We start from the raw sequence: 25,593 nt of genomic DNA, 5'->3' as shown, positions 1-25,593 counted from the left end.
AAACCAGGCCCAATATTTCAAATGTGTTTTGATCAGAGTCTTATATGCCCTCAGCAGTAAATCCCTACCCTTATATTGTAGCCCTCTCAAAGTGATTGCTAACATTGAAGCTGCCTAACTGCCAACTGAATCTGCATATTAAGAGAACCCTGAAGGAGGACTCCTAAATCCCTTTATACTTCAAATCTCCAAAGCTTCTCCCAATTAAGAAAATAATCCAATCCCTTTACCTCCTACCACAGTGCAAAATTTCACCCTTTTCAACATTCTATTCCATTTGCCACTTCTTTGTTCATTCTCCTGGCCTGTTCAAGTCCTTCTGATCTGATACTCCATATTCCAGCATACCTTTCACCCCACTGCTCATCAAGAACCATAACTGCCTTAAAAAAAATTCAAAGCATGTGCTTCCACTCTGTTCTCAAGGTAAGGGCCATCTATTTAAGACAGAGATGAGGACGACTTCTTTTCTCCCAAAGGACAGTCAGGAAAACCCCACAGTCTGGAAGCAGGCCAATTCAGTTCATCAAGTCCACACCAACCCTTTGAAGAGCTTCACATCAAGGCCCACCCTATTCCTTAAACCCTGCATTTCTCCATGGCTAATCCACCTAGCCTGCACATCCCTGCACTATAGCATAGCCAATTCACCTCGGCTGCACATTTTGGACTGTGGGAGGAAACCGGAGCACCTGAAGGAAAGCCACGCAGAACATGCAAACTCCATACAGACAGCCACCGAAGGTGGAATTGAACCTGGCTCCCTGGCGCTGTGAGGCAGCAGTGCTAACCACTGAGCCACCATGCTGCCCCAATCTGCTGCATTCTTTGCCACAGTAGTGTCTAGCCTGGATTTATAAGTACCTTCAAGGCTGATATAGATTGATTTTTAGTCAGTAAAGTAATCAAAGGATATGGGATAAGAAAAGAAGGTAGACTTGAGGATTATCAGATCAGCCATAATATCACAGAACAGCAGATTAGACCTAATGAATAGCCTACTTTTGCTCCAACATATCATGGTCTTATTGGAGATCAATTTGATTACTCTGCTTATCTCTGATAAAAGCTTATATCTCTTGATTTGACTGAAGCCTGCTGACATCCATGATAAGCCTCCTGGCTTTGTATCTGTGCTAAATAGCATGGCGATACAGAAATATTGTGAACCTGGTATCTCTAACTGAGGGCCAAGCCTCAGAAAGAGAAAGCAAGGCAATGCCAATCTGGATTGCTATGAGGATCCAGGTAGAGTCAAAGTGAATGAGCAGGAAGAGAATAACTGAACAACCCAAAGATACAGCCTTGTCAAGTCCTTGATCTGGGTGTGTGCTCCTAACCACCAAGTGTTCTTGCTCCAGCACTACAATGACAATTGCTATTGCAAGGGAAGTGCAGAAACACTTTTAAATGGACAAGAGATGTGCCATGGGGGTTTCATAGATGCTGCCGTGTGTCAGGATGTCAACGTGCATTGATGTGGGTGATACCCATGAAGCATGCTGTGAGGTGTTGATGCCCAGTGTCCTATATGGAGGTTCTTTGAAGCAAAAAGCAAGCTGAAGTTGCCAGGTACCCACTCTGACTTCCATTTTGAGAATTCTTGGCATCTAGTTGCTTCAGGGTAGGATGGGAGGATAGAAAGCTGCACATTAATAAAGCACAATTTGCTGTTAATAAAACTGTTAACAAGCAATAATCCCCCATAAAAGGCAACCCACTGTTGCCCAGCAAGAACTGGGCATTTGATGTGTTCATTTAAAAGATTCAGCAATTTTCCGACATTGCAACAGGCCTCAATAGACTTCACACATGATTTCACACCATATTAGACTCTGTCCTATGAATTTAACAGTTAAAAAGCTTGAAAGAAGGGGGTGGGGTTTGAATCTTGAAGATTAAGATGCTGCAATCCAGTAGTTAACTTTGATCTGTAGTCTGGATCTCAGTACCAAAATATACAGAACTCTGTTTCAGACCAATTACTTTACACAAGAAAAGAGGATGTAGCAAAATCACCTACCAGGATTGTTGTCACAATCAGTGACCGATTTGTCAATGAGTCTGTTATGTTAGAAACTCTTCCCCTTGAAATCTCGGTGACATTTAAACCATTGACTGTGTCCCAGGTCCCAACCTGTGTTACAAGAGAACATAATTTTCATAAAATTATCAAACGCAGTCACAAAACATTACATTCAGAAGATGTAATACAGTGAAAAGCCGTTACAGTGTGGTTCAATATACCATGAAACTCCCTTATAGCACGAAGGTTTCAAGGCTTCCCAAAGAGATGTTTCTTTATTTAAATGTTCATTTATGAGGAGTAATAGAGAAAGTAGGAGACTTATTATTTATTAATGTCTAGCTATAACACAGTGTAAAGTTTTGAACTCCAACGGCATTACCAATTATATTTTATCAAAAATACATTTTCTAAAGCTATCTTGGATGACGTATATTGACATATTAACATGTTTAAAATAACACAGTGACATTCACTTAAATAGACTGACAGAGTTTTTTGAAGCAATCATAGATGTGGCTGGAGAGGTGCAATTTGTATTAAGCATTTGAGTTCTCAGAAGTCATTTACCAAACTTCTGGTTCAGTGAGTTGAGTCACAGCATAGGTATTGATGACAGGGCTTTGGGTAAGATGTTCGGCTATTGTGCATGGTCTCTCCTAAGGATATCTTATACTTCTGCATTGAAATGTATTGAGGTGTCCAACTCACGGCTGAGTGCTGATCACAGAAACTCCTGCAACAGAGATGCATGCTAACAGTGCTAAGTACAGTCCTCAAACAGTCTGGCCAGTTAATCACTAAATATTTTTCACCAGCTTAGTTCCCTGCACAATGGCTGACAAAGGCACTAGTCTTATCAGCTACAGGGCTGTTTATGATGTGTTATTAATTTAGCAAGAATTGGATAACTGATCTGATACATTCTCATTTGTTATCTTTGTGAGACACTTTTTCTAATCAGAAGTGTATGTTTTTGAAGAGTTATCTTTCTGACTAAGACTAATGAAATTCATAGAGATGGATGATTGATCTTTTGTCAGTCATCTGTGGATATCCATTGACAGTGAATTAAAGTAAAGCGGTTTAAAAATCCACAAAGCAATCCCAGGAGCATCTCAGACTTGACAGTATCTTAAGAATTCTATATTCCTTTTCTCTTCCCTGCATTTGCTGACTTGTAAGTAAAATTAATTCTGTTGCTTCCAGGCCAGTTAAAAACGCGGTCTGCAATCGTGGACATTCCATTACAAAAAGGACATTGAAACCCAGAAACTCATTGACACAGAAAATGTTTTTACTTGTGAGGAAAAAGTAAAAAAGAAACCAGTAATGTAAGATAATTAGTGCTAAATTTAACAGGGAATTCAGAAGCATCTACCCAGAAAGTGGTGAAAACAGGGTACTCAGTACCTCAGGAAGCAGATGAAGACAATAGGATTGGTGTACTTAATGAATAACTAGACATGCAAATAAGGGAAGGAATTGAGGGTTATGTTGACAGAGTTGGAGGAATGTTGAAACGTTGTGTCAGAGAAGCATAAACACTAGCTTGGTTTATTTGAGTAGCCTGTTACTGTGTTCAATCTTCTGTGCAATTCTATGCAACAGATACAACAGAGATTTCTCAGAAAGATACCAGTTCTGAGGGGAAAATTAACTTATTGCCTTTGGAAAAGGGAAGGCCTAAAGAGGTCTCGATGCTGATGAAGGATTTTGATCAATTGGATATGTGTCATTCATTACTTTGGTGAGTCAATGATGAAAGATTATCAATTTCAAGATATCACTAAGACCAGAGAGCAATTGATATAGAATTGGTGAAGAATGGGACACTTGGACATATGAACTGGCTGAGGCGATGCAATTCATTTTAACTTGCTCTAGGAACTGGATCTGATAAACACAATGGCAGAATGGCGTCATTCTATGCTATAAGTGTTTGTTCCTTTATTCCTGCTTTCCTTTCAGTTGTTGATAATCTCTCTCAAATTAGTTTAATGGATTTTGGGGAATCCTTTATGATCTGCGAGAATTTGCTGGTAGCCTGCCAATTATTGTGGAGGAAACCCTCTACAGGAAGTTTTCATGGAATCCCTACAGTGTGGAAGATGGCCATTCGGTCCATTGGGTTCACATCCACTCTTTGCCCTCCCAGACAATCACCCCATCCTTTTCCTATAACTCTGCATTTTCCCTGGCTAATCCACCTAGCCTGCACATTCTTACATACTATGGGCAATTTAGCATGGCGAATCCACCTAACTTGTACATCTTTGGACTATGGGAGGAAACTGGAACACCCAGAGGAAACCCAAGCAGACCCAGGGAGAATGTGCAAACTCCACACAGACAGTCACCTGACGGTGGAATTGAACCCGGATCACTGGCACTGTGAGGTAGCAGTGCTACCCACTTGGTTTTGATAAAAGAACACTTGGATCACTCTCCTGATATCACACTTACAAATATTACAATTGTAATTTCTCAGATGCAATAACAGGAATCTTGCATTGAATTTGAACTACTAATAAATAGAAAATTACATTTAAAGTTCATGTGGACAGATTTTCACCCTTGAGGTGGGTTGCAGGAAATGTGAAAATTATTAGCTTGTGTTCCCACTTCATGAAAATATTGGTTCAGGTGGTGCAAACTTTATTGTCAGGGCAGGAGGTATGAATGCTCATGCACATTTATGGATTTATTTTTATTAACCAGGAACATATGCCACACAGAGTCCAGTTCATGTTGTGTCAGATATCTGGAAACTTATCAATGACTATTAATGTCCAGATTATGATATCTCAGACTTGCATATGCAGACTGGGTTATATGACTTAGATTGTGGCTATATTAAGTATATAGCTTACTGGCCAATTAGCAGATTGACCGAGTCCTTGCTTAACTGTTAATTGAATAAAGAAAGAATAAATGGGGATCCTTATACTAAGGCATCTTATGTCATGTTGTCATCCGGTTGATTTTTTGGTGTAATCTCTTATTACCTTTATGAGATTAGTGCAATAGTACAACATACAAATTAGCAAATATTTTTACACATTAAGAAAAGCTTTGGCAACACTCTTATCCGGTAGGCTCAGTTTATTTCATCTTTCTCATAGAACAGTCTGTTTTTCAGAGGAATTAGTTTGATGAACATTTGGTGTGCTCCCTCTGTTTACTTCCATAGGTCTGACTGAATCACATCCCCAGTGCTAAGTAGCTCAATGAGGTTGGAGATATTTGGATTGTGGACATGGGTCCTAAGCAGAGCCAGCAATAAAGTTAAGCTTGGGTTCTTCTTTATCCACAGGCAGTATGATAATCTTTTCCATGCAGTAAGCCATGCTTTCCTTTAGACACTGGGTTTCCCAAGAACTAGGAAATGCAAATTGGCCAGGGTTAAGTCCAAAAACAGGTTAAAGTTAAGCTATATCATGTGATTTAACCCACCACTTTTACTCTTAGAAACATACCCATGGCACAATCTTTTGTGCATATCGATTAAAATAGAAGTGTGTGGGTTGAAGTGATTTAAATATTTTCAAACTGTTAATATACCCAATCCAGCTAATATTTGTGATTGAAGTACCCCTCCTATTTTCAATCAGTACATGTCTTCCTTGTTCCGGCTACCAAAAACATGACATTTCAGATTTGTCTGTGTTGAAATTAATTTGTCAATGAGATTCACATTTGACAAGGTTATTAATGTCACCTCTTTTCTCACAATGTCCATTCTTCCTTATTCTTAAACAGATTTTGAACTACAAGTAAAATGAAGCATCTTATTGATCAAGGAAGAGATCGTGTTTAGATCAGATAAATCTATGTGAAATTGGCTTACTATATTCCAAGGGGAAAGTGAGGACTGCAGATGCTGGAGACCAGAGTTGAAAAATGTAATGCTGGAAAAACACAGCAGGCCAGGCAGCATCCGAGGAGCAGGAGAATCGACGTTTCGGGCATAAGCCCTTCTTCAGGGATCACTATATTCCAAATCAATGAATTCAGATCATAAAAGAGAATAAACTGATGATGTTTCCAGCAGTAATCAAATCTCATTTTGGAGAATTGTGCATTCTATTTACTTAATGACAAGAAAGATATAATTGCATCTTAGCAGATGGAGGCAAGTAACAACAAAAATCCTGGAGTATTGGGAATATGATTATGAGGAAAAAATATCAGGCGACAGTTGACCTTTTTACCTTGGAAATCAATTATCGCACTGTACTTTGACTGAAAATTTCAGGAATGTATGAAGAGGATTGACAGGAATTAATACAGACTAACAATCCATTGTAATGGAAGGTTGACATTCCAGAGATCACAAACTGGGAGTAAAAAAGGATTTCAGATGGAATTCTTCCACAAATAAAATTAGATTTGTGAATTGGACAATACAGGTTGATCCAAAGAACAAGACAATGCATTTCAATTGGAAGAAAATATTCAAGATATGATGCATGTAAGTGGCTGAGTTGGTTGCAATGTAAAAATGCAATAGATCAGTTGGTCTAATAAAAGCAAAGTGCTGCATACATTGAAGAACTGAAATATAGACAGAAGGTACTGGAGAAACTCAGCAAGTCTGACAGCACCAGAAGAGAGAGAAACACAGTTAATCTTTTGAGTTCACTATGACTCTTCTTCAAATCTCTGCATTTTCTGAAGAAAGGTCATGCTGGACTCCAAACGTTAACTCTGTTTTCTCTCCCCACAAATGTTGACAGACCTACTTTGTTTCTCCTGTAGGTTCTGATTTGAGATGTTTTGGTGCTATTGTCCAATTGCTGTTGTTAAAACTCTTTTGTGCTTTTATTTGAAGAAATATTTATAGTTGATAAATCTAAGAATATAGAATCCCAGAATCCTGACATTAATGTCATTCTCAATGATATATTGCATATCGTGCAGCTTATCAAGTTTTACAGAAACATGGAGAAGCCAGTTCTATACACAAATTACCCAGCATATCTTGCTGCCGATCTCCAATGCCACAGAGAATTGTCCAATGTTCCTATTTGTTCCTGGGGATTTGTGAAAGTCATATCAAGTTGACCCTGACTAATGAGTGATGGCTATTTGGCTAAGATGACAAAAGAGAAGCATGAGATGTGGAACCTTACCTAGCAATAAGCAAAGGGTCCTCTCAACTGGAGGCACATTGGAAAACAAAAATGTAATTTTAGAATAAAGCTCTACCACTAATTATTTCCAGTGTAATTCTGAGTAAACTTGCATTGGAAATGTTCATATGCCATTGAATATAACTCTGCCATATTCCTGACTCGAGATGAGCTTAACAAGAAGAGATAAAAGTTGGAGTCATTTTTTACATTGGTGTTTGCAAAGTTTGCCCTTTCGGAGATCTGTGAGCTAGGACTCTCATTCAGCATTGTTTCCGACTCCTTAACTGGGACAGAATCATAAATTCATGAAATAGTGGGACTGCAATTCTCTCAGGGTGGAGGGGAACTAGATTTAGTAAAGTAATTGCTGATCTCCTGGATTCCAAACTGAAAAAACTTCAGTAGAAGTGAAACTTCTTCTCCATGACAAAGACTAATGTTTTGTGTACACTATTTTCAGCTGTATCCTTGTATTAATGCATAACATCTGTTAATAAATAAACTTGTCCCGATCCTCATTTTTATGACTTGTTGTGCAAGACTGTACACAATAAACCATAGCCAACATTTCTTATGATTTTGAACACCACATAAATCGCAAATTGTTAAATAAGCCATTTAATTTCAAAATATTTTGTATTCACTCATAGAATGTGAGCACTGCTGGCAATTGTCCAGATCCCTATTGCCTTTGAGGAGGTGATAGGGAGCAATCTATTTGATCTGCCTTTGAGTGAAGGCACACCTACAGTGCTTTTAGAGAGGGATTACCAAGATTTTGAGGGAGTGCCAAGAAAGCAACAGAGGTGTATTTTTTTTTAAGTCAGAATGCTCACCCCACCTTCCAAGTGATAGAATGTCATGGGTTTGAAAGGTGCTGATGAAAAATCCTTGTAACTAGGATTGGCAAACTGGACTTTTGGTGGCAGGAGTGAATGTTAATGTGGTGGATGGGGCGTCAAGCAGGCAGGCATATTTGAACTGGAGGGCATCAGGTTTCTCAAGAGTTGTTGGACCTCACTGGAACAAGTCATGACAGCATTTCACCACAATCCCAACAAGTGTCTTTCAGATAGTGGACAGGCTTTGTAGATGGTGAGTTGTTCCAGAATACTAGCCTTGTAGCCAAGATATTTCAATATCTTTTTCTATTAAGTTTGGAGAAAATGGTGACCTTTATTCCTGGAAGAGGATTTGATATGTTAGTATTATTGAGTGTCAATGAGGGTGATTAGAACTATTTTTGTTTAATATGGTCATTGCTTATTGTGTGTATAATATAGATGTCACTTGGTACTTATCAGCTCAAATCTAAATTCTGTCCAGATCTTGCTAAATATGGGAATGAACAACTGTATAATCTAAAACAAAGACCATTGGGTGATCATCTGTGAACAGCCCCATTTCTGACTTTACAACAGAGGGAAAATCATTGATGAAGCTGAAGGTTATACCCAAAGGAATGCCCTACATATTTATCCTTTTAAGATGCTTTCGTAATTTACGGGTAGAGCCAGGCATTCCACCACTACAAAGCCTCCCTCTCAACAACTGCACAATATAGTGTAAACATGGGACCAAAGCCATTGTAGCCATAAAAAAATGCATGTTTAGAAATATGCAATTGGACTAAAGAAATCTGATTTATTCCATACACCAAACTAAATGGCAAAATCCACAACTAACTGAGAGGAAAAAAAATGTTGTCTTAGTGAATTTTATTTTTAAATTCTAAGTTATTGGAGCTCTTTGAAATTCAGTTATTTGATGTTTTATACATCAGCAGGAACGTAAATGTATGATGGATCAGATTAGATTACTTACAGTGTGGAAACAGGCCCTTTGGCCCAACAAGTCCACACCGCCCCACCACCCACCCATACCCCTAACCTAACACTACGGGCAATTTAGCATGGCCAATTCACCTGACCTGCACATCTTTGGAGTGTGGGAGGAAACCCACACAGAATGTGCAAACTCCACACAGAGAGTTGCCTGAGGTGGGAATTGAACCCGGGTCTCTAGCGCTGTGAGGTAGCAGTGCTAACCACTGTGCCACTGTGCCGCCCAAGTGAACTTAAGTGAACTAAAAATAGTCAACATTTGAGAGATTCTTAAGTCAAAAGAAAACTTCATTGTCACAATGGTTAATTTTGTTTTGTATTAACTGCTCAAGCAAAGAATTCTTGATATTTTATTGAAAGGGATCTTCCATTGACAAACATGTGAATATTTGATGAGGACTGAAACAATTTTCTGTTTATAGAAATCAGTCTGCTAACACCTTTTGAAGTAAAGGTGTCAGTGTTGGACGGGTGGACAAAGTCAAAAATCACATGACACCGTGTTATTTTTAAATTTCTTAGGGTGGCACAGTGGCTCAGTGGTTAGCACTGCTGCATCACAGCACCAGGGACCTAGGTTTGATTCCAGGCTCGGGTCACTGTCTGTGTGAGTTTCCTTTGGGTGCTTCAGTTTCTTCCCACAGTCTAAAGCTGTGTAGATTAGGTGAATTGGCCATGCTAAGTTATCCATAGTGTTCAGGAATGTGTAGGTTTGGTGTATTAGTCAGGGGAAATGTAGAGTGGTAGGGGGATGGCTTTGGGTGGGATACGTTTTGGAGGGTTGGTGTGGACTTGTGGGCCAAATGGCCTGTTTACATCCTGGTCAGGATTCTATTTTTCTAGCTTTGTTTGAGACCACAAGCTTTCAGAGCCCCTGCTCCTTCCTCAAGCATAAGAAAGAAGCAGCGCTCTGAAAGCTTGCAGTTTCAAATATACCTGTTGGACTATAACCTGGTGTCATGTAATTTTTGACTTTGTCCACCTTTTGAAATCAGATATGGCATTAAGTGGTCAAAGGCAAAACCAAAGTAACTGTCCAAGCGGTCGATAACATCACCATGCCTAGCTGAAGGCCTTGAGGAAGAAATTGTAGTTCAGAGAATTTGTGCATAAGAGCTTTTTTTTTCTCAAAGTGAAAGGTGATGTCTGTGAGAGTGAGGAAAGGTGCAGAGATAGTAGAGATAAGCAAATGAACCAACTAACCTTGCCAATATTCAAAGCTTAAATGATGACAGACTTTGTTTGATGGCAAGTTTGGTAGGATGGCCAGGCGTGTATAGTGAGTTTGGTGAAGAATACAGAGAGATTTTGGGAGAAGGGAAAAGTGCAGGTCAGATGAAGATTGAAATCAGAAGGATCACAAGTCTTGTTGCATGTGGGAATGGACTGCTAAATTATCTAAAGTAAGGTGAATAAAACAGGCCACTGTTTCTCTGTAAAGGCTAGGTTAAGATCTTCCCTCCATCATAAGGCCAGAAGTAGGGATGTTTGCCGATGATTGCACGATGTCCATCACTATTTGTGATTTCTCTGATACTGAAGCAACCCATGTTCAAATGCAACAAGATCTGGATAATATTTAAGCTTGGGGTGACAATTGTCAAGTATTATTTGTGCCAGGTTATGACCGCCTCCAGTAAGAGAGACCCTAACCACTGATGTTTGATGTTCCATGCATTATCATCACTAAAGATCACACTATCAACATCCTGGGGTTATCATTGACTGGAAAATCAACTGGACTTGCCATATAAATACAGTGGTAACAAGTGCAGGTCAGAGGCGAGGAATTTTATAGTGAGTAACTCACATCCTGTCTCTCCAAAGCTTATCCATAATCTCCGAGGCACAAATCAGGAGTCTGATGGAATACTCCCCAGTTTCCTGGATGAATATAACTCCAGCAATACTCAAGAAACTTGACACCATCCCAGCTAAAGTAGCCCAATTGATGGCATTACATTTATTAACATTCACTCCCTTCACCACTAAAGCTCAGTAGCAGCAGTGTGTACGATCAACAAGATGCATCATTGAAATTCATCAAAGATCCTTAAACAATATCTTCCAAACCCACAACCACTTCCATCAAGAAGGACAAGAGCAGCAGTGGCAACACCACCTGCTAGAAAAGAGATGGGAGGAATAGGCACATATGCACAGTACATAATTTATAAAATGATTGATACATACAAGTAATGGAAGGAATGTGCATAACACAAATATTATCACCTGATGTCAACTGCTCTTGCTTGGAAGGACTCAGTGGCTTAAAAATTAAAGCATTGGTCTTTTATAAACAAATGATATAACAGTTTATTTTCACAGTAGCACTGGTGAATTGCTGGCTACACATATTGTCCTTAGACTTGTTTTATATGGGTACTGGAAATTCAACATTGATATGCTACAAAAGTATTTCTGAGCAATAATATTACTTGCATAGTCTCAAGAGCCTTTAAGGTTTGAATATTTGGATATTTCGCTGCAGAAACCCAATCACAAACTCTTAGCTAATATATTATGGCTACACAACAAGTCTTAAATATAGGTTGTGGATGTAGATTTTAACTATGAATGTTATTCACGTGGCTGACCTTTGCTAATGTCTATGAGCACACAGTTTTGAGTAATGAGGTGCCCAAAATAATGCACTGTTCTGGTAAAATAATACAAATGATCACAAGGGTAAGGATCTGCAAAAAGCAAAGTCACACAGGAAATTATTTTGATTATTTATTGAACGTATGTTCATTCATACAGTAACAATAGTCAAGGCAGGCAGAGCATCTCCAGCTGAAAGTATATGATAATGATGCTTTAGGAATCACAGAGGAGACCACACTCACTGGTATGTTCAGTTAAATCAATTTTTTGTGAAAAATCTTGTCAGAAGGTAGTAAGAAGGATAATTACTGAGGGAATTAAGTGGCTATGCAGAAGAAAAAATAGAAAGTATGGAAGATACCCTATTGGCGTGGATAGAGAAATTGAGCTCATATTTTGAATTGAATATGATCCATCTTCAGCACAGATGAAAACAGTGGGGTTGTGGAGAGAGGATGAGCAATGGTGAAGTTCTGAAGTAGTGGAGAGTGTAGGGGAAAGTAAATGTGAAAGATGCCATGGAACAAAAGGCAAATGGAGTGATCATTATTGTCAGAAAGAAACAAAGATTTTGGCCAGAGTAAGCGCGAATGGCACATTGAACAACACTGACCTCCTCCATATCAGTGCTCCCTCTAAACTGTGTAGCTGCATGTTCTGCTGTTCTGTGCATGGCGATTGGCATGCCAGCACGGATTGCAGCATGGATTTCCGGTTCCAAGAGTCGCTGCTGCGCACATACCTCTGATGTTCATGTAGAAGAAAAAGGAATCACCTTCTAGAAGTAACTGCATGTATAGCCAAGTTGTTCAAGTATAGATACGACACTGGCATCAACCCAACAATGTGAAAAATTGAACATGTCGGGCCTGTGCTCAATAAGCATGAAAAGTCCAAACTGGCCAATTATTACCCCATCAGTCTCCTCTCAAATCATCAGCAAAGTGATAGAAGTATTCATTAATAGTGTCACAAGGTGGCATTTGCAAAGCAATAACTTACTAGAACTCAGTTTGGTTGAATCAAGATCATTCAACTCCTGACCTTATTATAACCTAAGAACTAAACTCCAGAGGTGTGCAGGGAGTGACTGCACTTGACATCAAGGCTGTGTTTGACAGGGAATGGCATAAAGGAATCCAATCAAGAGTAGAGTTAATGGGAATCGGGGAATATTCTCCACTGGTTGGAGTCAGAACAAGCACAAAAAAAGCTGTTTGTGGATGTTATAGGTCAGTCACCTCAGCTCCAGAGCATCACTGTAGGAACAATATCATAAGTTGCTGGAAAATCTCAGGAATTCCAGCAGAATCTGTGGAGAGAAATCCGATTTAATGTTTCAGGGTCAATAAACCTTCTTCAGAACTTAGGACCTCCTCAGGATAGGTCAAACCATCTTTAGATGCTTCATTATGACCTTCAATCTATCATATGGTCAGGCGAAGGAACTTTTGCTGATAATTAAATAATATTCAGCACCACATGCAAATCCTTACATACTGCAACAACCTATGTCCATGTGCAACCAAACTTGGGCAACATTTAAGGTTCAAATTATTTAAATTGCAAGTCATTTTCATGTGACAGCAGTGCCAGGCAATGACTATTTCCAACAAGAGGAATCTATCACCTCTTGACATTCTATGACATTATTATCGCTATATTCCCTTATATCAACATCCTGAAGGTTACTATTGATCAGAATCCGAACTGAAAATGCTATATAAATACAAACATTCAGAATTCTGCTGTGTGTGATTCACTTCTTGCTTCCCAAATATCTGTCCACTGTCCAAGAGTACTAGTCAAGAGTGTGATAGACTGTGCAGACTTTGGACTTACCCTGAGAGTGGAAGGAAGTCATCCTCATTTGTAAGGGACAATCAATGATGGTGGAACACTCTCCATTTGGCTAGATGGATGGAGCTTCATTGATACTCAAGAAAATGACCACCATAAGGACCAAGTTGTATGCTTCCTTGGCACCCTACTCCACCACCTTCCACAATTCAGTCCCTTCACCACAAACACATACAGCAGTAGTGGGTACTATCTGCAAGATGCACTACAGTAAGGACATGGCAGCAAATATATGGGAAACCACCATCTACATGTTCCCCTCCAAGTTACAGACAATCTTAACTTCAAACTATATCTCACTGTCACTGGTTCAAACTCCCTTCTAGTCTGAATTGTGGAAGTACCTGAATCAAATAGACTGCAAGGGAATCCAGACAATAAGGGATGGGCAGTGAATGCTGGCCTAGCCAGCAATACTCATCTCCCATCAATGCATTTAAAACACAATACAATGTCAATGAAACTCAAGTTTCAAACTGGTACATGGCAAGTAAAAAACATCAAAGTGGTGATAGATGTTTTAGACTAAACTTGTTGAAATTGAGACCAGATAGCTGCAATGTCGGAATTGGAAGTTGAATTTCTATTATGAGCTTTTGTTGAAGTTTAGAGAGAGTCTGTCACAGATTAAGGACAGAAATGTGAGAGTGAAAGCAAGGTGTCAAATTAAAATGGCAAGTGACCGAAAACTGAATGGAGGCATTCTGCAAAATGTCTGTTTGGCCTCCTCAGTGTAATGGAGAGCACATTCTGAGCCTTGAATACAATATTGAATAATAAATTGGAGGAAGTACATGGAACTCACTGTTTCAGCTGGAAGAGCATAGGATTCTGAGAAGAGAAAATGGAAAAGGAAAGCTATTGCACATTCTGCAATTGTATTGGAAGGTGCCATGGGAAAGACTATGGGATGATTGATTTTTTTTTTCATTCGTGGGGTGTGGCTGTCGCTGGCTGGGTCAGCATTTATTGCCCGCCCCCAGGTGCCCTTGAGAAGGTGGTGTTCAGCTGCCTTCTTGATCTGTTGCAGTCCACTTGCTGTGGGTTGACCCACAATTCCCTGAGAGAGAGAATTCCAGGATTTTGACCTTGCAACAGTGAAGGAATGGTGATATATTTCCAAGTCAGAATGGTGACTAACTTAGAGGGGAGCTGGTGGGCTTTACTGCTCCCATGTATCGGCTGCCCTTGTTATTCTAGATGGAAGTGGTTGTGGGTCGGGATGATGCTGTCTAAGGATCTTTGGTGAATTTCTGCAGCGCATCTTGTAGATACAACATACTGCTGCTACTGGGTGTTGCCTTGTAGATGACAGATAGACTTTGTGGAGTTAGAAGGTGAATTGTTCGTAGCTGTATTCCCGTCTTGTAGCCACTGTGTTTATGTGGTGAGTCCAGTTGAGTTTCAGGTCAATGCTAACTCCAAGTATGTTGATAGTGGGGGATTCAGTGATGGTAACACCATTGAATGTCATGGAGAGATGGTTAAATTGTTTAATATTGAAGATGGTAATGGTTTGCTTGGTACAAAAAATTATTTGCCACTTGTCAGCCCAAGCCTGTATTTTATCCAGATCTTGCTACGTTTGAATATGAATTGCTTCAGGATTTGAGAATTCACAAATAGTGCTGAACATTTTGGTTTTGGTTGCTTTTGGTTGCAGAGAATAATGGAAACCAAGGTCAAGGAAGTGACAAATCTTCAGGGAGAACCAGTTACAACCAGTCTGAGGATTGTGTCTTAGAAAAGTGTCAATCAGGTGTTCTGACATCCTGTCTGCCTGAGTGGGTGCTCTTTACATCTGCTGGCATGGCAACAGAAAAGGATAATAGCATGGCTCCATTGGATGATTTGAACTCAACACATGACCCTATTGATCAAAGGCCACATAACATTCTGGAAGATCTGGTGAAAGGAGGGATTAAAAACACCCACCCTTGGAAGTCAGACCGTCATTGAAGGAGCAATAAAGACTGAGGGAAGACTCGCAGCAAGACTTGTGGAGGAGCTACCCAAGACAACCCAGGAAGAGATCTTCCCTGACCTGCAAAATGCATCTTCGTAGAAAAGAGCCAGCCCTACATCTGAGAGGAATGAGATTCCAATGGCCCAGCTCAAATACGTAAATCATTGTGAGTAATACTCTTTCTCAGACAAACAAAGCCAGATAGAGTTGATATTGAGGGAATTTAGGAAATGCTAATATGCTAATCAAGTTGCACAGGAAACTGAATTCTGTATCTCTTTGTCCATCTCACCAACTTGGGGAAAATTAATTTTAAAAAATAAACTTCAAACAGTCGAAAGGCAACGGTTTTTATTTTAGAGCTTTAGCATCCACAGCACTTTGCTTTTGTTTTAATGCTGTCAATCAGAAATATAAAAGGTTCTCATTGAGTTCTCATTTATCAGCAAAGAACTCAGAAGAATATCCATGTAAAGGTTGTGTACGCTGAATCATAAGACAACCGTACAATATGGGTGTGAAGCAAAGAATGTCACTTGGAAGAGAAATTGCTTTCGTGTTTCTGAGTCAAACGGTAACAGAACGTTACAGCTCAGAAACAAGCTTTGACTGTTTGTTTCCACACACCAGCAATCTAGTTGAGTTCCACTTTCCTGCTCACATGCTGTAGCTGTAGCCTTTAATATTTCTCTTTTACAAACAATTACCCAATTCACTTTTAAAAGAATTTATGGACTCTGCCGAACAACAGCTCAGTGGTTGAGAATTTCACATTCTAACTGTTTTAGCTAATTCTTTCCGTGATTATTTTGAATTTGTTCCTTCTTGTTACTATGTCAGCCAGTGATGGAAGAAATCTATTATTTCAAGATCTTAGCCAATGGAATAGAAAGTTGCTTGGCACCAGGAATGTGAGCTTAATTGAAGAAGATTTAAGTGGCATTCAGCTAATAGCTTGCACTGGCCTTGAGGGATATTGCAATTTAACTGAGACTGCATATGAGCTTGTTGCACCACAATTAAATTCCTCAGTGAGCTTTTCAATGCAAGCAATAGTTGGGTGGAATCCAAGCTGTTAGCAAGCTAATCCGATAGTTCCCGAATTTGGTTGCAAAGATTGTGATGCTTGGTTATCCTGTGCCCATCAAGTCAATAACGTACAAGCATTGGGTGAACTTCATCTTGCCTGCTCATTTGGATGATTCTGGTGTGGAGTCCAGTACTGAATGTGCTATTGAATGATTGCAGGTCTTAGCCTCCAGTCCCCAAGTCCATACACGCTGTGCCCCTACACCACATAAAGTCAAGTTTCAAAACTTAAAGGCAAGGTTTGTTCTGTTTCACTGCTCTGCAGGAAGGAATAACAGTGGTGCATTAGGAAAGCCACCATGTTGTGCTGACATCATTGGTTCAGAGAGAGAGAGAGAGAGAGAGAGAGGCATAGAGAGAGAGAGATAGAGAGAGAGACAGAGAGAGAAAGAGAGGGAGAATTCTTGTCCCTCAGTTGACAAGTCCATATAGGTTTTGAGAAAAGACTAGGAGAAGATCAATGTTATGTGAGGGTTTTAGGGCCCTGGAGCAAGCATGTAATGATGTCACAGAGCTGCTGTCCATGTTGGCAGAGTTAATTAGATAGTAAGAGAAAAAAACACATGCAGCGAAGCATATGGAATAACAAAAGCAGAAGTTGCTGGAAAAGCTCAGCGGGTCTGGCATCATCTGTGAGGAGAAATGAGAGTGAAGGTTTCAGATCAGGTAACCCTTCCTCTGAAGGATCTCTTTGTTTCTGATTTACAGTATCCGCAGTTCTTTTGGTTTTCATTAAGCACAGGAAGTAAACCAACTAGGATTTGACAATACAAGTTGTGGAATATTCTTTCAATAGTGTCACAATAAGATAAGAGCCTGGCATACATCTGATTATCATATCTTGTGCATTTAGTCCTAATTTATAATAACAATTTGTAATGATTTTTGATAAAGTTCTAGCCTAAGCCTGAAGATGGTTCTTTGCTTTTCTCTCAGCCAGTCTGTCTTGAACTCAAACTCTTGGACGTGGTCATGAAACTACAAGACAAAATTGCCTACGTCATTAGTCTGATGTTGAGGAAATGGTATTGAGGTCAAAGTGAAATAATAAATACATTCTTGAAGTAATTTTCTAACAAATACATCACCAGTCTCACAATCTGCCCCCTTTACCTAACTTTACAACTTGCCTCCTAACATAACAGACAAATATGACTCAAGTCTCTCATTCACATACTTGACCTCATCCGAGAAACATTAATTATGATCTGCACATAATGTGTCACTGGGTAGGAGTGGGTTATAATCAGCTCAGGGGAAAGATGGCCACACGTGCCAATATCTCACAGGGGAGGTTGTCAATGGTTTTTGATGCAAAGATTCGCATGAGGACATTGAAGGATGTACACCAGAGATTGCTGATGGCTATGTTTGTTATACTGGCAAATCTTGAGAAAGTATTTCATTACTTCGCACATCAGTCTATTTGACTTTTATTACTTCAACTTCTTTTGAAAGTACCAATCATTGGTAGAATCTAACCAACAGCCAGAAGAAATCAATCCATCAACAAACCTGTAAGTTCTTGATGGCACCTTTAAGTTGTGATGATTGGGGAGTTGTTTCTGCTACTGAATACATTAATCGACGGCTTTATCTGGAGGTCTGGACTTTGATTGTGTCAATCGTTGCATGCTAGTCGACAACATAACCTGTCTGAAGTTTATTCCACATGCTAACCCTTTACCAATATAGTGTCTTGTGGGCTCTATTGCCCCTATCTGTGAACCTGAAGGCCCAAGTTCACGTTCCACCTTCTCTAGAAATGTGTCATTACGTCTTTGCAGAGGTTGATCATAAATATCTGGGATGTCTTGTGCAATTTATACCAGAGGTTTATGCACATATTTCAGCTGACATTTCAGAGCCCTACAAGGTGGGTGGCACGGTGGCACAGTGGTTAGTACTGCTGCCTCACAGCGCCAGAGACCCGGGTTCAATTCCCGCCTCAGGCAACTGTCTGTGTGGAGTTTACACATTCTCCCCGTGACTGCATGAGTTTTCGCCAGGTGCTCCGGTTTCCTCCCACAGTCCAAAAATGTACAGGTTGGGTGAATTGCCCATGCTAAATTGCCCGTAGTGTTAGGTGAAGGTGTACATGTAGGGGAATTGGGTCTGGGTGGGTTGCTCTTTAGAGGGTCGGTGTGGACTTGTTGGGCCGAAGGGCCTGTTTCCACACTGTAAGTAATCTAATCTAAAAAGTTAATTTCTCTCCCAAGTCCGCAGCCCACAGCTATCATTTTGCAGTGAAATATATATCTTTATGTATTTCATAGAATGCAAAGGAAGGCTGCGTTGGGGGAAATATTTAAAGTAAGAACTGAGACATAACAGACAATTAAGAGAGAACTTTGGAAACTGCCATAGTTCTTACTGGAAGAAAAACGTGAAAATATCTAATTCTTTCAAACCATTTTGACAAGTTTTATTAATATTTTCTTTAACAAGAAGCTGTGTCTGTTGGCTTCTAGAAATGCAATTGTTTTTAAATGTCAGAACTGTAGGTCACTATAACCTGAAATTAAAGACAGTTCCAGAATAGAAGATCCTGAATTGAAGTCACAACAAACCATTTCAAAAAAGAGCAAAAATTAATTCTGTTAAACAGTTCAAATGCACAGAATATGATCATAAAATACAATTTAGAGATGCAAAACTCATTAAGCTATGACAGCTGAGTACACAATAGTGAGTTTTTGTTGATATCAGAGGTTACAGATAATGTTTAACATTGGCTCCTGAAATAAGGAACTGAGAATAAGAGTTGTGTGCAGATGGTAGAAAAACTATTGCAAGTGTCTCCATTTGGTTTGCTACTCTTGACTGGATGCAGGGTTCCTCAAAATGAACTAATTAATTGACAGAATTCTAACTGATCCTCACTGATAGTTCAGTAATGAGTAGTCAGTGCAGACTGGAACGGATGAAATGGGTCTGATCATAATAACCCTGAGGCAGTACTTGCAGATTACTACATAATATTGTTTTTTCCATTCATTAGAGCTATCATTTGGATTTGGCAAATGGTTTTTACAATGTGCCTTTCCTGCTGCTAAAACTTCCCGTTTATCTTGGCTAAGAATTGGCACTTATTTTCTCGAGTGTGTGGGGTTTAACTACCATTTGCCTCCTGATTTCTGATTGTTGAATCCAAGTTGCTTTCCTTTGAAAATTCTTTACTTACAGTGTTGTAAATGCACGCATTCTCTTGGATTCTGGTGAAGCTTCTGCTCACTTCCCTATCTCTCTAAATAGTCACTGACACTATCACCGCATCATTTGATATAATCATCATCATATACATTCTATTGATATCTCAATATCCCACAAGTAACCCTAAGTTTTTATCTCCCATGTGAACACTTTCCTCCCTACCCCTACATACAATGTCCTGGACATCAGTATTCGGCTTTGTGGTGCTTCAATCAATCTTCTTGATCTAGTTTGGTCTCAGTTTGAAATGTTTGATGCTCTGCACTTTTCTGTTCTTTGGTCTGAATGTTTCTTTCCCCAGGTGGGTTGTATAGCTCTCTTCTTCCTCTTCTGAAAGATAGCTTCACATTTCTATTTGTCTGTTATTCAATTATATCAATGCATTGTGATTTCCTCTTGATATTACTCCATCTTTTTCAATCTATATGGTCTCAGTTGTGGTGTCTTAGCTATGAATGTTTCTTTTCACTGGTGATCACTTATCCATACTCTCTCCCTGGGCTTTAGTTTTAGAACATCTCGTTTATTTTCTTTCATTTACTAAAATTTCAAGCCAAAGTTTTTGTCTGTTCTTCATGCATTTTCACTCTGTTACAGCCATACTCAGTGGCTTTAAATTGCAGCCTTTGAGCCAGAAATGGAAATGGCCCTTCCAATCTCCTCTCCCTCAGTACCATTCTGCAATGGTGATGTTCTGTAACTTAATAATGCAAGGCATACATCTTCATTCATTTTCAATAATGTCTTGATTGTACAAACACCTTATTCAGCTTTTCCATTCACGTGAGGATCGTATGGTGAACTTGTGAATAAAATCGTATTCACATGCAAATGTTTTGAACTGATCAATTGCAAACTGCAGAACGCTGTCTGAAATAACAATGTCCAAATGCTGTGTGCTGGGAAGACTTCTTCAGTGATTCTACCACTGCTTCAACTGTGATTTTGTGTCAATGGTTTACCTCAATCCATCTGGAATACTAATTAGGTTAGGTTAGATTCACTACAGTGTGGAAACAGGCCATTTGGTCCAACAAGTCCACACTGACCCATTCCCCGACTTTTACCCCTAACTAATGTACCTAATATTACGGGCAATTTAGCATGGCCAATTCACCTAACCAACACATCTTTGGGCTGTGGGAGGAAACTGGCGCACCCAGAGGAAACTCATGCAGGCACGGGGAGAATGTCCAAACTCCACACAGACATTCACCCAAGGATGAAATCAAAACTGGGTGCCTGGCACTGTGAGGCAGCAGTACGAACCACTGAGCCACCATGCAATCCATAATCTCTGAGAATAGTGAAGGCCGTGCCTTTGAACATGAATAAATTTATTCCCAAGTATTTCAAAGCCTTGATGGGAAAAATATGGTGATAGTAAAAGTAATGAAATCTCTCAGCTGTTCGTCACACATGAAATGTGATTCGTGATCATTTCTTGCATTGAGTTTGAAGCCCCTGACCAGCCAGTGAATGTTGCACTCTCACAAGACACTTGGTATTGGTCAATGTCCTTGATTAATTCTCTTATGTGTTCCAACTCTAACTACCCTTGTTATTACGAATCCCTCATTCAAGACTATCACGACATGAGTGCAGGATGCCTTTCCTGCTTGAAACATTGCTTATGTTATGGATTTATTCAGTGCGTTGACTGATCAACCTTGCAGACAGTATTTCCTTCTTCAAATACACTCTGCATCATGTTTGTGAGGTTCATTTGAGGTGCTAAATGGTTTGAAATTTCAAAATTGTTGGCTTCAGCCTCTTTTATGAAGTTAATGTTTGCTTTCGCTGTTGCACCTACTGGTATTCTTGACTGCTGTGTCTAATGGACTGAATCAGCTCACTCGCTTGCTCAGTTTTTTCCATGGTGCTTCACTTTCACTTGAACAAACACCCTGCTTTGCTTTCAAAGTTCTGCTTGTCTTGCGATCCATATTACATTTTCGAACGTTGAATCTTCTCTCACTTATAAAAGATCTGATACGCATCATCTGAAACTCTTATCACAAATGGTTTGGTTTTTAGGTCCTCACTTGGGCAATTTTCTGCTAGCCTGGAAATGTCATTTACGAACAAATTTGCGCTTTCATTAATCCTCAGATTAAATTTTGCGCATTTGCCTTTGAAATTTCTCCTCACGTTGAAGCATACATTGAAAACCTTCAATGCTTCTTCATATGTCCTGTCTACAACTACATCATTCAAAATGGTTGCATGGTTGTGCTGACCTTGCCTGAGCCTGAAGCCAGTCCATAATCTGTCATCATTTTCTTCCAAATCTCCCATTCCTGGATCTGTGTGGTTTGTCAGTCACTTGTAATGTCTTTGCCAGTGGCCAATAGGTGCCCTGGAATTGCAACTTATTCTATGGCTCAGCTTATCCCAATTCATAGATTAGAGTGGTGCAGGAAAAGCACAGCAAGTCAGGCAGCATCCGAGGAGCAGGAAAATCGATGTTTCAGGCAAAAACCCTTCATCCCTGATGAAAGGCTTTTGCCCGAAATGTCGATTTTCCTACTCCTCGGATGCTGCCTGACCTGCTATGCTTTTCCTGCACCACTCTAATCTTGACTCTAATCTCGAGCATCTGCAGTACCCACTTCTGCTTAACCAAATGCATGCTGCTTCAACATGGTTCCCCCTCCTTTTTTGCCTCTGAGCCTATTTTCCAGTTTTCTGCTGTATTCGCGATATCCCCCTTTCCTGATGAATTTGAAAAATTGTCTATTTTCTTTCTTGACTATGAGGTTCACTTTGAAAGTTAGCTTCAATGCTTGCTTTGCAATTTTTGTGCTTTTTCCACTGTGACCATGTTTGATCATTGCATCTAATTACCTATGCATCTCCAAAATATTGTTTCTTAAGTCCAGGGTGCTTTCTGTAAAATTATTTACTTCAAGCATGCTAAATACACACATAGTTTTAGACTCTGGTGTACCTTCTGCTTCCTTGTAGATCTCTCTATTTAATCAGGAGACACTAACATCAGTATTACGTCTTTCCACATTGCCATCATTATACATTCTACTGATGCCACATTTCTCGACAGCACTGATATGCACTGTTGCATGTGTGTGTGAGACTCTGGCTGGAGAGAAGGAGATTTGGTCAGGTGAGTAATGAAAATGCGACTGCCAGGAAGAAGGAGAAGAGAAAAGCTAAAGCCTGATGAAAGATTGCGATAGTAAAGGACTTAAGCCGCAGAAGAAAGGGTGACTGATAGCAGAAGACAGAGAAGGGTGATCAGTCAGGAATGTGGCAATCCCAAATCAAGTAAGAAAGGCTACAGTAAGAAGAGGTGAGTAGTTTTGTTTTGAAGCTCATTAAAAAGTGATTTCTGAAGTTGATCTGGATTCATATTTCCCACTCACGAGTGGAAAAACTTTTTAACTTCTGACTGAAATTCAGCTCACTTGTATTTCACTCATGAAGTTTCATTCAATCCAGCAATCTTCAGTGTGGCATTAAATAAATGTCACTTAGAACCCAACCACAGTTGGCAACCTGGAGCTTATGTACTATCTGGCTGTACCAGCCATGGACTGCATAATGCTGAGGGTGGAGTAACATCAAAAACGTTACACAACCAAAGGATTAAAATCAATATGGATTGTTTCATTTCTTTTAAATTTGGTCTTTATCTTTGGATCAACAAATTTCAGGAACCATATATTGCAATTACTTTTATCCAATAGTCAATAATGCTAAAGACCTTTGAAGTCAACCAAATCACATTTAAAACAACAAGATGAATGTGTACAGTCACACTATAATAAGCATTACTCCTTAATTAGCGAGACAAGATTTATTAGTTGAATGTTTCTCAGTTCTCGTGCTAAACGCATTCATCATGCGTTCAGGTTAATTCTGGTTTTGTGTAGCCCTCCCAGTGATTGATCTGCTCTGCTTTACCATTAAGAATAATAGTCTAATTTCTTTCTCTGGTTTCTATAAATAAATTACACCACAAAGGTAGAGATAAGGATGATGTTAAAATGAATTTTTACATTCTTTCTTTGCATGTTACAGATCAACACTCATAATTTAGACTATCACTTTCTTATGGAGTTCCGAAAGATACCATTGGGTTCTAATATCATTCAATCTTTAACCAAAGCATCCACACAGTTTTTCCCTACTTTAACCCTCTCAAACAGCACCTTTAATGCAGCATACATTCCATAACTCTTAATGTTCTCTTCTCTTTCTCTGAATGCCTTCATCTCCTTCCAATCCCATGGATAGTGGTTACCATCCTTTTTTTATTATTCCCATGGAAGCTACACTGCTGGATATCTTAGCTAAGCCCAGTCATGACCTCTGATGAATTCCACATGTATGAACTACGAGTGAGGTTCATGAGAATGTGATCAGGTGATTTTCAAACCATCAGGGCAAAATGTAGTGTCGGAATAATAACATTCAACTTAATAAAGGTTTGGATTCAAACTTGGGACTATTTCGTTCTGTAAATCATACACTTTTGACTTGGTTTTGTTTTTATTCACGTTATGTAGCCTCACAAAATATCACAAAAAAATCATGACTTCTTAAAGTGACAATAGGTGACACTACCGGATAAATTTGTAGGACTAAGTGGCCCTTTTCTGTGCTTTAAAATACAATATATTATCATGGAACATTGAGGCATACAATGCCGATCTTACACACAATCTCATTGCCCCTTACAGTTAATTGCAGCACAGTCTCCATTACTCCCTGTGATAGCTGATCTTTACAGAGCTATGATAGCTAAGTTTCACAGAAAAATCAATACTTAATCTGATAAGAGTCCGGCACAGATTTAGCGAGCCTGATTGCTGTAATTCATGCATGGAATCACATTCATCTATAATTCTGATGCTCACACACAAACACACACACACTCTACTTTCCATTTGGTGCTTACACACAATTTCTTAAACTGTGCCTCATGTGTACACTGGCATTCCTAGACCTCTACTGTAGTCAAAAATATCATAGAAGGACAACACAAGAAATCACAGCAAGTTACTTGCTTTTTGCTAATTGGAAGTGAGATGAATTTCTAACCTTTTTTTTATATAATAAATGTTTCACTGTAAGGAAATGGAGAGGGGCTGAAAGTGGAAAAATGGAGGAAAGCAGGAAAGAAATTGATATAAAATCCAGGTCAGGACCTGAGATGGAATTTGATGAACAAAACCAGAAATTGCTAGAAAAGCTCAGCAGGTCTGGCAGGAGCTGTGAAGAGAAATCAGAGTTGCTGCTTTGGGTCTGGTGACCCTTCCTCAGAACGGGTCACCAGACCTGAAATGTTAACTCTGATTTTTCTTCACAAATGCTGCTAGGTCTGCTGAGTTTTTCCAGCAATTTCTGGTTTTGTTTCTGATTGACAGCATCTGCAGTTCTTTTGGATTTTGTATCAATTTGAGGAACTGGTTTAGAAACGGAGATAGTTTAGGCAGGGAATTCCACAGTTTGGGTTGAGGTAGCTAAAGGATTAGTCACTCATGGAAAGTGAAGAGAAGGGGGATACATAGAAGGCCAGCAGTGAATTCCCATTAGATGTGAAAATATTCATTTTGATGACTTGGATTACAAATGAATGATCATGATGTGCAATAGGTGCAGCATGATTATTGTCAATAGATATATTTAAAATATAAATTGAATAGTTGCTGGTTGTTAACACTGGAGTCTGTTCTTTACAACAGTAATTCACTTACTAAACAGCACATTGGATGAAGGCTATCTTTGTAAATGTGTGTGTGTGTGTGAGGCATAGCTATGTAATAGAATATGACTTTAACTTGGAATTATAAGGAGCATAGTTAAGGAGCATACACTTGTGTGCAC

General features: G+C 39.4%; 1 protein-coding gene across 2 annotated transcripts in view; it reads right to left on the bottom strand.

Moving 5' to 3' along the window:
• Positions 1–25,593, bottom strand: part of grik3 (glutamate ionotropic receptor kainate type subunit 3) — a 507,530-nt gene that overhangs the window by 250,479 nt on the left and 231,458 nt on the right. For both annotated transcript variants that reach the window (XM_072548544.1, XM_072548545.1), the window contains one exon: positions 2,024–2,137. In XM_072548544.1, coding sequence (XP_072404645.1) covers positions 2,024–2,137 — 114 coding nt within the window. The remainder of the gene's footprint in view (positions 1–2,023; positions 2,138–25,593) is intronic.

The sequence above is a fragment of the Chiloscyllium punctatum genome, chromosome 27 (assembly GCF_047496795.1).
Source record: "Chiloscyllium punctatum isolate Juve2018m chromosome 27, sChiPun1.3, whole genome shotgun sequence".
Classification (NCBI taxonomy): Eukaryota; Metazoa; Chordata; class Chondrichthyes; order Orectolobiformes; family Hemiscylliidae; genus Chiloscyllium; species Chiloscyllium punctatum.
The sequence above is the reverse complement of the archived record's forward strand: the minus strand, read 5'-3'. Positions and strand labels throughout refer to the sequence as shown.